The 15861-nt window shown below is 39.3% G+C and overlaps 1 protein-coding gene across 1 annotated transcript in view; it reads left to right on the top strand.

The window, feature by feature from the left end:
- The window catches only part of tmeff1a (transmembrane protein with EGF-like and two follistatin-like domains 1a), a gene marked incomplete at its 3' end in the record, with an annotated part of 81149 nt that overhangs the window by 63892 nt on the left and 1396 nt on the right, over positions 1-15861 (top strand). Inside the window, exons 5-8 of the mRNA XM_080503117.1 lie at positions 825-921; positions 1378-1526; positions 9835-9894; positions 14814-14937. Coding sequence (XP_080359243.1) covers positions 825-921; positions 1378-1526; positions 9835-9894; positions 14814-14937 — 430 coding nt within the window. The remainder of the gene's footprint in view (positions 1-824; positions 922-1377; positions 1527-9834; positions 9895-14813; positions 14938-15861) is intronic.

The following is a 15861-nucleotide window of genomic DNA, read 5'->3' as shown; positions in this document are numbered from 1 at the left end:
TACCGCCTCATCTGCTCTGAACTTGCTCTCTGCTGGAAAACGGACGCCGTCATGCGTGGTGGTATTAAACGCATCCCCTGTAATGATAATAATAATATCATAAGATGATGATGCGTTGTCTCCGTTTCCATTTGGCCGATAAGCTCCAGGAGTCTCCTCGCACCCTCGGCCGTGTCTGATAGAAAAGTGCACGAGCCATGTCGCACGTTGGGTTCAGGAGCAGCGTCATCAGCGTTAACGGCAGCGCGGCTCTCGCCAAAACCTGAGCTCTGGTGTGAGCTGTGAGGTTGTTAAGGAAATCAAATCAAATCAGTGTTCTGGAAACAAGTGCACAAACAATTGTAATGAAAGCTGATTATGTTGTTCAAGGATGAATGATATGGATATTGAGAGACCCCCAGAGAGCAGAAGCAGCAGCTCAAATGACAGTCACGTAAATTAAAACTATTTTTAAAGAATAAAACAGTGATTACTGTTGAGCAGTAAGAAGCGTCACAGGTAAACGGAGACGCTACAGTTCACTGTACTATACATCTTAGCTTTGTCTCTGAGTGTCTGTTTTTTTTCCTTTTCCCACGTGAAGATTTGTTCTAAAAATTGTTCTAAAAAAGCAAAAATAGCTTTTAAAACAAAAGCAGCCTTTGAGGGGAAAACAAACACTGTAAAGCCTGAACATTAGTTTTACAAGATCAAACCATTCAGTGAAGCGTTGGCTTTGGCCGTCACGTTGTTGAGCTGACCTCCGACCCCGTACGGCATTCTACAGAAGATGGACATGTCGAGAATAAATCATGATCCAGTTGTTGTTGTTTTGTGTCTCACAGATGATGAGGGCTCAGGATCTGAGGCTGGGAAGAAGTTCACCAAGTGCAGCACTTGTAAATACGGAGCAGAGTGTGACGAAGACTCGGAGGACGTCTGGTGAGTGTTTGACTTCTAACAATCAGAGTCGGTCCCACCTCAGTTCGTCTTCTTGAGTTTTATCACAATTTCTTCTTATTAAAATGGTCTTTGAGGAACCTCTTTGTTCTTTCGACATGAGGTGTTTTGTATTTCATGCTGCATTAATGACTTCTTTTAATGAAACTGGCTTGACTTACAATATTAGAGTTGAAGTATAGCCCATGCTAAAATTGAAAATAAAACTTTCATCAAGTCCCAAATTGCATCTCAAATGTCGGGGAAAGTTCTTTCCAAAGGATTAAATGTATTTCTTTGAATCTGCAGACGGAAGATTAATGAGCCGTGTCTTCATTTCTCTGAACGCACTTCAGCTAATGATTCAGGGCTGACGCACGTCGTCTGCACAAAAGATTTTCAGGCAGCAGACTCGTTTATTCTGCCGTGTGCTGAGCGATGCCCACCGTCTCTCCTTAGGTGCATATGCAACATCGACTGCAGCGGGCACAATGAGAACCCGGTGTGCGCCACTGATGGAAACTCCTACAACAACCCCTGTCTGGTACGCGAGGCCTCGTGCATGAAGCAGGAGCAGATCGACGTCAAACACCTCGGCCGATGCCCTGGTAAGAGCAAGTTTGATGACTTTTATATGCGTTGAAAAGGCAGGTTACATTTCTTGGCATTAATTCTCAACCGGAATTATCTTATGATGATGTGGAAGTGTGAATGAGGTCTATAAACAACATTGCACAAAAAAACAACAAAAAACAAAATGAAAAAGCTCAACAGATTTTTAAGCTTACTGCCCTCAGCATTACCAGGGTAGACTTCAGTCTGTCACGTTTCGGAGCAGCTGCCAATTTGAAAAGGATGAAACTCTGCAGGAAACGTACTTAAAGTCCTGTCAACTCGATGCGGCTCGGGAGTGAGTTTTCGTGTTGTCGGTGTCAGTGTGAAGAGTTGTAACAGTGAATCAGCAGCATCCTGATTCACTGCTCTGCCAAGTTTCCACCGGTGGAATATTTCTCATGTCGGGTAGACACCGGGTGCGACTGCGTGTTTGGCTGCTGCAGCAATGCGCTATGAATACCGTACAAGTGGTAAAATGCCACTGAACGAAGGACGGTGGGAATGTTTGTAACATTTGCCCAATCGACCATCTGCCTTTCTTTATTTTCGCGAGTCAGGCTTGTTATAGCTATTCCTCAAACTATGTAGAGAGAGAGGTATATTTTCTGAGGGTTTTTGGCATAAGTACAGTTCAAATACAGTATTTGACTCTGTGTGTTTTGCATCTGTTCATATTTGATATAAAACATCTTGGAACTGGCATCATTCAAGATTTCTGAATTTATCACACGCGGATGCAAACAAAAGTGTGTGATAAGACTCAACCTGACATTTCTACCCAGACTGATATCAATCTGTCCTGCATCTTTTCATACGCGTTTCTATATTGATGAAACAAATAGTGTGCATGTGTATGCACGTGGTCCTGTAACATACTGTTTTCCTGAGAGTGAGGCCTGCCTCTCCCCAGAGACGAACTTTAACCACTGTTATCATTGTCTGGATAAATTTGTTATCGAAGTGGAATGAATAGATGGTGTGGACAGGAAATGCATTTTTGGCCGAGTTGCAATAATTTAATCTCACCACAAGACCAAAATTGCCGAGAGTGCCTCATCTGCTCTGAGTCTTGTGTTTGCAGCTGGCTACACACCTTCACCAAGCCCCAGATGGAGGAAGATTAAAAATTAGTAGTTTCATGAGGGCTCTCAATACCCCCCCCCCCAGTTACCCACTTGGTTGCTGAGTGCTACTGAAGAAATGTGGTGAAGGATAAGTTGCGTTTCCTCCTGTCAACAGAAATTTCACAACAATTTAAAGACGTCGTGTTTATTTAATTTATAACATTTTAAACATGAGCTTTTGCTCATATTATATGAGAACACAGAGACTTTAATATGTTTTTCATTTTGTTGTCCTATGCCTTCCATGCAGATCATGAACGTCGTTTTATTTTTTTTAATAACTCCTGGGGTTTCTTGCTCGGCTGTTTCTCACAGGTCGGGATTAATCATCTCCATAAATTAGCTCTTCATTTGAAAAAGTAACAAAAAGAATGTATACATGTCTAATTAATATATTTGAGGAAAATAGCAGATTTCAGTGTTTTATAAAAAAAAATGTTGCTTCCTTGTGAACACTTTCAATTCAGTTTTCCATCAACTCATAAAGGATTTCTTCATTTAATAATTTTTATCAATTCAGTTTTAATTGTTTGAAAGAGTCCAAGCTTAAGTTAGTATAGTAACGTGAGGGTGCAGTGGTGCGTATTCAGACTGATGGAAAAGAAAACCTCAGTTTTGTTCTGTTTTCAACCTTCACACAAGCCCATCTTCACACAGCTATTCATAAAAGATCACCTCATCCAGTAACGACAACAGTGCTGTTGTCCAGATAAATATTGCCTTTGGCAGGTGGTTCTTTCAGACGTAGATTATGTGGCTGCATTTGCACACCAGAGTGGTAAATAAGTGAGTCCACATAAACTACAGTGTGCGCAGTGGTGAAGAAACATGTCAGCCAGTGTAGCCGCGTGGCTCCGTAATGTGTTTTTAATAGTTTCTGAACAACACCGACGGAATAAGATGTCAGGCTGTGACACACATCCTTGGAAGTTTTAATTTTTGGGTCTGTGGATGAAGTTTGCTTTCTTTCAAACCATTTCCAGCCGTAGCGTGTAAAGTGTCAGTATCTGACTTAATATCTCCGTCTGTTCAGCTCTCCTAGCCCGCTGTCATCACACTGTTTACTGACGTGCATGAGTGATCGCGTGGAGGTGGAGGATTTACACAGCCTTTGTCAATATGTGATACCAACATGTTGCTCAGTCAATGAAAAATGTATAATCGAAAGGTGATTGTGGGGGAAAGTGAGGATGTTGGTAAATAAATGGCCCATTCAATGCTGCATGAGAGCACAAATTTAATCACATACAGTTGCCATTGAGTTTGTTGTCTTTCATCTCTTCGCTTTTTAGAGTGTTAACATGCTAATCGTGCTTTTCTGTATCAAATCTGACCTACGGGTACATCCTGCATCCATATGAGCTTTTTAATGTGTTGCCTTACATTTGAGTCGCAGAACTAAGATACCCACTGTTATAAAAAATTAATCACTGAATCCATTCTTGCTTTAGTAGGAGCTTGGACCAAAGTCAATTTTTTGTTTTGTTTTTTTATTCGGGGAACAGTCTGGCTTTGTAATTTTCTACTGATGCACAATCCATTAGCAGAGTGAAGGAGTGAGATGAGAAACATTTTCATATTCCATGATAATCATTCAATAGAAGCGAGTGAGTTTCTATTCCAGCCAAAATCATCCCTCCAGAGGATCTATTTTAGTCTGAAAGCTGGTCTTGCAAAGAATAAAAATCACACAAAAATAACTCTGATTCTCTCAATTAAGGTGTTTGCTATTTTCATGTTATTTACTCTAGTTCACAGTGTTTCATTCAGAGTAGTGAGCACAATACTACATTGATCTGGGAACCAAAATACAGGCTCAGATGTCACTATAGCCAAGGTCAGCCTGAAGAAATTTAATGTATTATTTAATGCAGGCTTTTTCGCAAGTACAACTCCAATGCAAACATTTGGAGATCCATTGGTTTATATATTGTTCATATTACTGCTTCGGCCCACTCGAGATCAAATTGTGCTTTATGTGACCCAACAATGTCCGATGAGTTAGACACCCCCGCATTATCTGCTCCATCCATGATACTCTGTAAACACTTGTATTCACAGTGCCGACCTCTTTCCTCGTCCAATGTTGGTCTGAAACTGCTGTCGGCTTGTGTGCCGGCAGATAAATCTGCCCACTGATGCCTCCATCGCAGTTTGATTGAATCCATATTGGAAAATCCCATCAGCCTCGATTGTTCAGCCTCAGAAAACTGCAGCCCGCCCGTCATCGCCTGTGTAAATTATGACAAAGGCCCTCTCCTCCTGACAAAACTGCCTTTGCAAATGAAAAGCACTTCAGAGATGCTCAGGTTGAAGACGATTATCTATGATTTTCTTTCTTCTTTTTTTTTTAAAAATCCAAACGCATCCTGCTCCTCGACATTCATGAGAATACAACTTGTTATCTATTGAAAATCCTTGTTGGGATTTCTTCGTTTGACACTTGTGAACTGGTTAAACTTTGGATTGCATTTTGGTGATATTGATCATTTTTAATTTGATAGAAATGGTAAGAAAGATTCAGCAGTGAGCTGATTATACTTTGAGGGTCAAAGGTCACAGTTTTCCACACACCTACGAGACTGGATAGAGATGAATGTAAACCTTCACATGGCTGGAGGCACAAAGAATAAAACCCAGCTAGAGAATTGAGGGTTTTATTGTTTTAACCCTTTGATACTTCTTTTTTTTTTTATATATTTCTTTCTTTCATCTACTTGTGCTTCTTCTATTACTTTCCTGGAGAGTTTTTAACTTGTTAGTATATTCAAATTTCTATTGATTCTTTCCCAGTAACACTTTCCTTTTTCTTTTTCACCAGCCGCTTCCTCTTTTTTTTATTATTATTATTGATTGATGCCATTGATACCTCACATTTGTTTTCGTTTTTCTTGACTTCCTTGACTTCCTATCTGCTGTTCTTGTTTATCTTTCCTCTTGTTTCGTGCCTATAATGGTTTTCTTTCTTTTTCTTTCTTTCCTTCTTTCCTTTTTTCTTTCCTTCCTTCCTTCCTTCCTTCCTTCCTTCCTCCCTCATGTATTCTCAATGCAACTCATAAACTATATTTAGATCTATTTTTTCTTTAAAAAAATATTAAACATTAACGTGTTGATGCAGTCAAAAGCAGGACTTGTGGTGTTTTTGCCTTCGGTTACACTGCTGACTACATGACTGTGACCGTTTAATAAATCAGCCTCATTATTGAAACCGTGTCAGACAAATTAATGCACCTAATAACTAGTGTTTTCAATTAAGGCACAAACCAAGCGTGCAGGAGCTCGGCTTAGATTGCACATGAAATTAATCCACACCTTGTTAACGACTTGTGATAATCTGACGCCCACCACCGCTGATTTAAAAAAAAAAAAAAAAAAAAAAAAAAAAAAAAAAAAAAGTACTTTGTTGATTTTTAACTATAAACTCTTGGCCAAATAGTGTCATATAATACCCTTCATGAACATAATTTCAGATGGTTTACTTTAACCTGCACTGGTACAACATTAAGTCCTCTGCTGGTGAAGTGAACCTTTTATACTTTAGGGACTCACTTTAGCATTGAATAGTGACATTGGTAAATTACACATCTTTAAGTATGTTACTTCTGATTTGGATATATGACAAACAGAATAATGCCACTAGTGACCCATAGGGGCAGTATTGTGCAGGATAACTAATCTGCAACCTGAGAAAGGAACATTGACAACAGAAATAATGATGCCTTCATGGAAAGGCTGTGTGAATGTGTGTGTAATTACAATCAAACCTATAACCTCATCTGCACCTCAGGACAAAGAAGCTTCAGATGACTTGTGTCAATAGTTTTTAAACTTCTTCACTAACATCGTTAAATAGAAGTCACAGAATTATCCCCCAGATTACATTTGAATATGATTAGGATCGTAGATTTTTATTTTAGCGGTTTCTATTAGGAACCAATGACGTACACAGTCCGCCACTGTCGTGATTCCCTACCAGAGGGACAAATTTATGCATTTCATTTTCTTATGTCACAAAACTACTCACTTTAAATGTTTACATTAAAGGTGTATAATTCATTGAAAAGGTTTTTCTTTTTCTAAATACTGTTTAAAAGTGTCTGCGGTAAATTCAAAGTTTTGATTGTACGACCAGAAACGATTGTTAATAATGTCCAAGCATAAACTCGGGCATGTGTTGTTTGCATGAGTTTATGCTGAAAGTTTGTCACATGATGTTTTAGATGCATGACAGATGTTGATTCTTTGAACTTCTTTCTACTCCTTTTGAGCGCAATTGTCTTATATTTGGGGCCATTACGGGGGCTTGGGCAGGACTCTCTGTCTGGAGTTTACATGTTCTCCCTGTGCGGATTATTCCGGCTATCACAATCCAAAGGATTGTGTTAGATTGATTTGTTACTCTAGGTTGAGATCGACTGCAGCTCCTCCCAAAACCTAAAGCGGAGTGTAAATAAAGCAGTTCAAGAAGATGGATGCACAATACAAATTTGCATCAACCACCCTTTATTTATCTATAATACACAAATACGGAGTCTCACAAAACAATTCTGATAAATCAGTTTCTTCCTTTTGTTTTTTAGAGAGGCATTGCCATGTTGTACTGCCATCAACCACAGGCCCCCAGTTGGAGCAACGTTTTGATGTTAAAAACACATTCATGAGTTTAAAGGAAGAAGGAAAAACAAAACAGCCAAAGTCTAAGATTAATCTAAAATTGATGAAAGAGTGAAAAGTTCACCAACTTTCCTCGTTTCCTTAACTTGACTGTTGCTCCACTTCGAGAGCGTTGGCACAGTCATTTTTATAAATGTATTTCGGTTTCATTCTTGAATATGCAGAACAAGTTTTAATGAGGAAGATAAAAACAGTCGCAGTTCTGATGATCCATCACTGAATGATTTCTCCTCTCAGAGGAGGCTAGAGGTGCGAGTGTTAGATATGAACCTCATTTGCAGTCACCGTTTGCCATCTGATGTTTTTCAGAGTCTGTGCCAACACCCAGAGCTCCTCCTGCCTCTGTGAAGCTCGGAGTCTCTCTGATTTATGTTGATGGACTCACCTTGAATCACAATGTGTCGTCCTGCTGGAGACGCTCTCTCTGTGGGTGTTAGCAGCAGATCGTAACCCGGCAGGATTTATGGATTTCTTCTCGGTGGTTATGGCTTTAATGTGACTGGTGACCAAGCCCTGGTTAAAGGAGGGTGGTGGGTGGGGGTTGTGAGGTGGCGGGCATCATGGGTAACTCCCACCCTGAGGTGAAGAGCACATGCTCTCTCACTTGAGCTGCTGTCTTCTCGGGGCATCAGGCCAAAAACCCAGAAACCAAACTCCAAAGATTGTAGAAAGTGGTATCGTGAATGCATTTGGTTGCTGAAGCATTCAACATAATAGATCACACAAAACTTTACACATGATTTTTTTTTTTTTTTTTTTTTTTTTTTTTTTAACAATGACCCGATCTCGTCTCACACCCTCTCTTCAATGAGTAAATCTAATAATTTCTGATTCACAAAGGCCAAGGACGCAACATTGAAAGATTAAAAAAAGAAAAAAAAATACATGTCACTATGAGTGTTTGACAACCACAGGTCAAATGAAAACATATACGTCTGCCACTTTCTGTCACACCCATTGTTTCTTGTTTTGATTTACACATGCAATAACAATATATCGGTGTAAATGTTTTTATCTGATCAAATTGTCAAAATAACAGACTGTTGCAGTTAAAACTATTTCCGACTAAATGACCTGCAATCAAAACATATTAAACTGAGGAAGATGGCATTTCTCCTTATGTGATGTCTAATATTAACATAAGTAAGTTCACTTACAAAAGTTAAATGTTGGAAAGATCTGCTGTAACATTGGTACAAGTATCTGGGTTGAGCCAATCAGACATCCAGTAGAATGGATGCATCATTACTTGGCCTCTGACTGAATGTGTGTTCTCATTGTACAATCGAATGCCTCCTCACTCTTGAGTTTTATTTGCTACGAACGGCCACAATGTATCCCAAATACGTAATCCTTAGAGTTGTGTTCAAATCCAACATCCAACAAAAGCTGCAAAGTTGTGCGGACCGCTTCACCATACGACAGTTCATGGTTCTTTGTTTTTATTTTTTCTGTAATGAGTGTTTGTTTTCTAGACATGTCGGGCAGTGCTTTTTCTTTCTATTTATATTTTGGCCTCAAAGAGCGAAAGAATGCTGTTGAAGACACAGCAGGAGGGTTGGTGGGAGAGGAAGGATGAAGGGGGGAGGGTACAAGAAAGAGAATCAGAGCAAGAGATCTGTCAAGATTTCCTCAGGAATGAAGGGGCATTAAAAATGGATGGGTGCGTGTCTGTGTGTGTACAGTGTGTGTGTGAGTGCATGTATCTTTGTTGAATTTGTAGGGTTTTGAGAATCCTGAGACAATGTGGGGACCATATTATTGGAAAACACAATTTTCATGTGCAGTACCACACATATACAAACATGTGTGTTCATGTCCTTGTGTTCCAGACTTTGTTGTGCTTTCAGAACCCAGAGAAACCAAACTGCTGACACTCTGATGGGATTTAGGTTGGGTGGGGGTCCAGGTTGGCATAATGTATGTAGTTGTGTGTGTGTGTGTGTGTGTGTGTGTGTGTGTGTGTGTGTGTGTGTGTGTGTGTGTGTGTGTGTGTGTGTGTGTGTGTGTGTGTGTGTGTGTGTGTGTGTGTGTGTGTGTGTATTCTCAGCTGCACCTTTTGCAGACAGCATAAAGGCGTGTCAACAGGAAAATGAGTATGACAACGCATCAAACCAAAGCCAACTGATTCTTGGTTTCTTGGCACCCACTCCTTACACACACACACACACACACACACACACACACATGGAGTCAGGGCTCAGATTGACCCTTCACCGTCTCGACGTTGACAACCAGACCGAGACTCGCACTGCGAGTAAACATGCCCAGACATCTACTTCCTTCAGCCTGTCCCAAAGAGCAAACAGCACACACAGTCAAACACGGATGAACACATACAGATTTGAGAAACAGCGTACAAAAAGTCGAGGAAACCAAACCGAGAAAATACACATTTCAAAGTGAAAGCTGGACTCTATTTGCGTTTTTCCTCCGTTTTGGAAGTGAAAATTGTTTGTGTTTGTGTGGATAAACTAACTTCATCTTCCTGTGTCCTCCACAGCTGATAAAGAAAAGCTTGGCAAGAAGGATGACAGCAGCCCTTTTAAAGTGAACGATTTAGGTAAGGAGGCTGTTCAAGTTCATGAGCGATTGTGTCAATATTTGCCGCAACCTGGCTCTGTTCTGAGATGCATACTGAATGATCATTCTGGTTTATTTCAGTGTGTTGTCTGCGCCGTGTGTCTATTGTGTATCTCTTGAGTAGTGTTTACTTTGCACAGCTAATCTCATTTCCATTGTAGAGCTGTGGGATGGAGGATAGTAGCACAGAATGCCTATTTGGGAAGCATAAACCACAGTCTCACAGTTTAATTCACACTTATGCAACATTTTATGATTTTGCACTAAAGCTTCACTTGCAATTTTTCCCCAATCCACTTAAGAGTGTATATTAAATAAATGATTGACTCCTCTATGAACTTGTTGTTTTTTTTTTTTTATTCACATGAGTTTCTGTTTGTTTGATATTATAGTGTTAAAGCACAAAACTAAAATATTTATAAAAAAAAAAAGTTTCTAATGAAAACCAGCAGGACATAAACCAGTTAATGCAGGTCAGAAAAAAGTCATCAAACTTTTTTTGGAATCGTTATGTTTGATCTTATTTAGATTGTGGAAAAACAAAATGTCAACTGTGAAATCCAGCTGAATAGAGAGCTGAGAAATGCTCTGGGTTTTTGTTTTTTTTGGTTTTCTTTTATTATTTATTGTATTTAGTTGGATAAGCTAAAGGTCAATGTCTCTATGAAATTACTTCTCCTGGGAAATAATAAAAAAAAATTCCATTGTCGCTGGGCTGTTCATTCTGAAGTACCACATTGTGTCTCCATATTTAACATTAAACTCGCTGTCTGTAGACATCCTGTTGTCAGGTTTCATAAAATACTGCGATCCCACCCACCCATTCCCAAAAATATCCCAGGCAAATCAACGACATTATTCTGCTCAATAAAACACTGCCGATTTATTCCAGCCATGAATATCTGCACCACATTTCTTGGTGATCCACAGTTGGTGAGGTTTTTAAATCTGCACCATAGTGACAAACATGAAAAAGAGCTAAGCTGCTCGCATGCTTCAAAGTCCACACATTAAGGACCTCTGAGACTATGTGTGGTTTTTGTTTTTGTTTTTTTTTGTTTTTTTGGGGGGGGGGGGGGGGGGGCTCAGATTATATAGCCACTTTGTAAATCTGCTTTTCAATAGAGTTTAATGCAGTTGACAATGAAACTTCCACTGGCCTTTTGAAGCCTGTTAACCTGCATCTGAACCTGCAATAACTGCAGGATAAAAACCTAATGAAAATCTCTTAATACACAATAACGTCCTCCAGGAGGGAAGGTAGCGGGTGGAAGTAGGTAGTGAAAACAAAGCACAAAACACCAAAGCTCAAAGCTGTAAGTCTCAGCCGAGGCAGAATTAAAGTTAGTGCACAGTTTAAAAAAAAAAAAAAAAAAGAAGCAGCAGCTTGATTCTGGTGTGACACTGTAATTTCTCACAAGTAAACATTCAGATTAGTGGAGCAGAACGAGGGGTTTTTGCAGCATTACGCATCCTTCTGCATGGTGCAAATGTTGAGTTTGGAGATCAAAGAGGAGATGAAAAAGAATCCGGAGGATTTCATTCTCTGCACCACTGTCTCCGCATTGATATCACAGACTAAAACGTGTCGGGGGGATTTTTCTCCACAGCTCCGTCAGCGCCGTCACTCTGAGTTTTAACTTGGACTCAGACGGACAATAAAAGGATCGGATTAGACGGCTGCATTGTCAACATCTCAGACAGTGAAGGACACAGCAGCACATTTCTGCTCGTGATAAAGTGAAACAGAAGCAAAGAGAGACAGATCTCAGAGCAGCTCTCCTCAAACGTTTTCTGTTCTGGTTCCTCAGGTGCCGGACGCCCTTCATTAAATAAACATCACAAAACAAATCAGTCAAACCCTCTGATGAATGAATCAGGCGGATTTTCTTCTTAACCTTCAATCCAAAAAAAGTGCCACAGAGAGCTGATCACAGTTTACTGTCAACAAGATTGAGCTCATTGAGTTTTTTTACAGCACCTTGCATAACTTTGTTTTACTCATCATTGTATGTTTTCCTCAGTTACTCATTTACAGCTCAGAAATAAATACCAGGCGCATCAGCTGTAACCTCACTTTTAAGCAGTTTGTGCTAAAACACCTGTGCGAGAGATTTCCTCAACTTGCCCCATATTGCATTCATGAATTCATCTCATTTAACTGTTCCTGATCTTTTATCTCTGATCGAATGACAAGCCTTTACAGCACTCATTATTAATTGTCTTTCACAAGAGTTAGAATAATAACCCAAGGTGATGCCATTTGCAACAATTGCATCAATATAATTGCAAAATGTATGTGAGAAATACCAATAAGTATACATGTGAACAGGTGTGGTTGACATGCAGCCGTCTATCTTTCTATGGGCTGCTACTTTATCCAGCGCCATGTCACATGGGGCTGGAGATGATCCCAGCTGACCGTGGTCGTAGGCAGGATTGATGGGGACGTGTATCCAGTCCATCACAGGGCAAACAGACCAAGACAGAAAGTCACGCAGAATTTTTAGGTGGAACCTCAGTAAATGGTGAAATGCACACTTTTTAACTGTGGGAGGAAAGTGGAGTATTCAGAGAAAAGAAAGGGGAATAAAGGATACTTCATTAATACCCTTAGGTTTTTCCTATGTTTTCCAATCCTATAGCCAGGATGTGGTAGGCTTTTCTAGACTCTTGCTCACCACCTTCCCCCAAAAGCCACACATGCACAGAGAAAACATGCAAAGGGAAGGCGTCCAACCCCAGACTAAATAAAAAAATATATATATAATAATAATAATGCTGCTGTGAGGAAAATGCTAACCACTAAAAAACAACAAATTTAGGACAGGAAATCTGCCTTTTACCAGGAGGTAACCTCCAAAAGATCCAGACAGGAAGCAAAGAGTTTCCAGCTCCACAGTAAGAGATTCCGCAGGAAGGGAGACACAGAGACGGAACGACATAATTTAATCAGTTTATGCTTGTGTCAAAGTGAAGAGTATGGCCCTCAAGGCTAGAGATATTGCACTGAAGTCAAACAGACAACATAATACCTCCTGGCTACTCCTGTTACTGGCACAAAATCACATAAAGGTTCATAAAAAAGATATTTAGAAAATCTAATATAGAAGCTGAAAGGGGTCAGTGTTAACAAGCATGCAATATAATACTTAAAGCTTTGTTTTTATCCTGCTGAAACCAAGAAATAGTGATAATTTTCTGTTAATGTGAAATGAGTCTCTCATTGTGGCTCAGAAATTAAGTCCTTCTCTTACAATCTTTTAAATAGTTCATAACAAAGATGATTTACTAACGACCCGTATGAAGTGTAGTCATTGCAGTTCCATGCTCACGCGGTTGAATAGTTTTCTGTTTTTGGTGCATTTTTGGTAACTTTCATTGTTATTTACACACGTTTGCTATGGGATTGATTGGAAATGTGATACTATGATTTGTAAATGTCGGTGGAGGAGGTTATCAAATGATTTGGAGTATTACAGAAAATAAATCTGAATTTGGCAAAAGGAAAATGCAATACAGCAATAGATCTGTCACAACGTCAAAGCTTTGCGAAAAGGAGCAAAAGAAGAGATTCAGAAAAATGTTAGAAAGATCTAAGAATGATGCAGTAAAGGGGGACAAATGAAGTCTCCATATAAAAGTCACAGGGAGCCAGCTGGAGAAATGCTTTCAAAACAGGTGCAAAGCTTAAAGGTGTTTAGACTTGGTAATCAGTATACACTTCTCCGGGATTTTGCACAATGGAAAACACACCCAATATTGCATATCTGTGAAGGTGCACACAATACGTCACATTTGAGCCCGTTTTTAAAGTTGCAAACTTTTAGTCGATCTGGCATATTGAGTAGATTCTGAACTTGTGGAGATAGATTTATCATAGAACAAAAAAAAAAAAAAAGGTTCAGCATATTACAAAAAATGTTAAGCCCCCAAAACCTTTGAATCATCCAACACTTTGATGTCTTTGAGTCTTCATAATAATAATCTCTTTTTGATGATTTGACACTTTCAAAGGTTTGATCCAGAAGCACTCAAAGACATTCTAAGGCTTGTAAATCCCAGAAATATCACAGCTGCAGCCATACATGTGTGGAGCAGCAAAGTTTTTAAGCCCCTGCACTCCAGGTTTTGTTATTAAGAGCTGCCTTTATGTTAATGTGGATTTGGTTCATTCCATATCAGTCATTTTAATGAGCAGCACGGATCACTTTGTAGGCTGTTTCTTTAACACTGCAGTGGATTTCAGAGGAGAGAGAGAGAGAGATCTGTGAAGACCCCCCCCCCGCCTTATTTTTATTTTATGATCCATCCACATGCACACTGCTGGAGAGTGATACTTTTATCCTCCTTGTAACAACATATTTTATTATTATTCTCACAAATAATATATTTCTTAATTGTTTGACTATTATTAGCCTTCCAAACTTTATAAAATGTTACAACCCACAAAAATATAGGTTTCCAAACTAAAAATATTAAGTCCTAAAAATGCACGATATAACTCCCGCCCATAAAAGGCAATTTGATAAGATCCATGAAATAAATGTTACTTATTATCGCACTTGTACAAATTAACTGTCAGTTTATGTAATTGGAAACTTCTAGTTACTAAACATTAATAAAACCCATATGTGCCTGCAGCAGTTATAATCTTTGTGTGTGTGTGTGTGTGTGTGTGTGTGTGTGTGTGTGTGTGTGTGTGTGTGTGTGTGTGTGTGTGTGTGTGTGTGTGTGTGTGTGTGTGTGTGTGTGTGTGTGTGTGTGTGTGTGTGTGTGTGTGTGTGTGTGTGTGTGTGTGTGTGTGTGTGTGTGTGTGTGTGTGTGTGTGTGTGTGTGTGTGTGTGTGTGTGTGTGTGTGTGTGTGTGTGTGTGTGTCCTCAACCCATCCTCCTTCAGAAACCACGGGGCTGAATCACGGAGACGGTTTCTACGCCGGGATGCCGATCCCCTGTACCGACAGCGCTGCCGGATTCTGCGTTCATGGGAAATGCGAGATCAAATACAGCATGGCCACCTGCAGGTTTGTGAATGTTCAAAATACTTGTACTTGAAAGTGGAATATTTTTCCTTTTGCTTCTACTGTAAATAATTTATCCGTGGTGGGAGAAATATTCTAATGCTGATTCATTAGTAGAGGAAGACATTAACAAGAACTTAAGTTTATTTTTGTATCTTTGGCAATGTGTATTTCCCTCAAAATGTTATTTAGATCTGTGGTTCCCAAACTGGGGTCCTGGACCAGAGATCACAGGGAATCTGTCTGCTCAAAAGTTGTCAAGTCCATTTTCACATGTAAAGATAATAAAATCAGAGTTTCCACAGCTGCATCTGGTTTAGATCACTGAGCTATTGTCAGGAACAAATCATAAATTGCATTATGAGTGGGCCGGACCAGTACATAATAATATATTGCATAAATAACTTGAACTCAAAATCTATTATTGTCATAGTTCAACTAATTAATTCACAAATGAATATATTCATATATTGTTAAGTTCATATTTATTGAATTGTCATTTTACAAAACATGACAAACCTGAAAAATGAATAACAATTGCCATTTCCGCAATATTATGCCAGTGTTCAGTCAGTTCACCATTTACATGTCTGATATAGCTTACAGATCACAAGGGGATTATTATACTACTTATATCTTCAAAGGCTTAAAATATTTGGACATAAGTAGACGGAACTCAAATATATAGTAGGCTAGTTCATATTATGATCAGAAGAACTTGTCAAAATCCAGAAAGTATTTTTAATGAAGATGTTTTTCTGCATCTGTGTAGTAATCCTGTTCACTTCAACTGACTCCACAAATGATCCAAACTGAAGTGGAATGAATGTATGTTATACCCCTGTGCGCCCCTGGTGGTCAAATGAAAGCATTGCAATTGATGTCATAATTTCTCACTGCTGGTAAATTTCCTCTCAAGGGCCCGAT

This window comes from Blennius ocellaris, assembly GCF_963422515.1.
Source record: "Blennius ocellaris genome assembly, chromosome: 10".
NCBI lineage: Eukaryota > Metazoa > Chordata > Actinopteri > Blenniiformes > Blenniidae > Blennius > Blennius ocellaris.
Note: the sequence above shows the minus strand (reverse complement) of the source record. Positions and strands in the feature narration are given on the sequence as shown.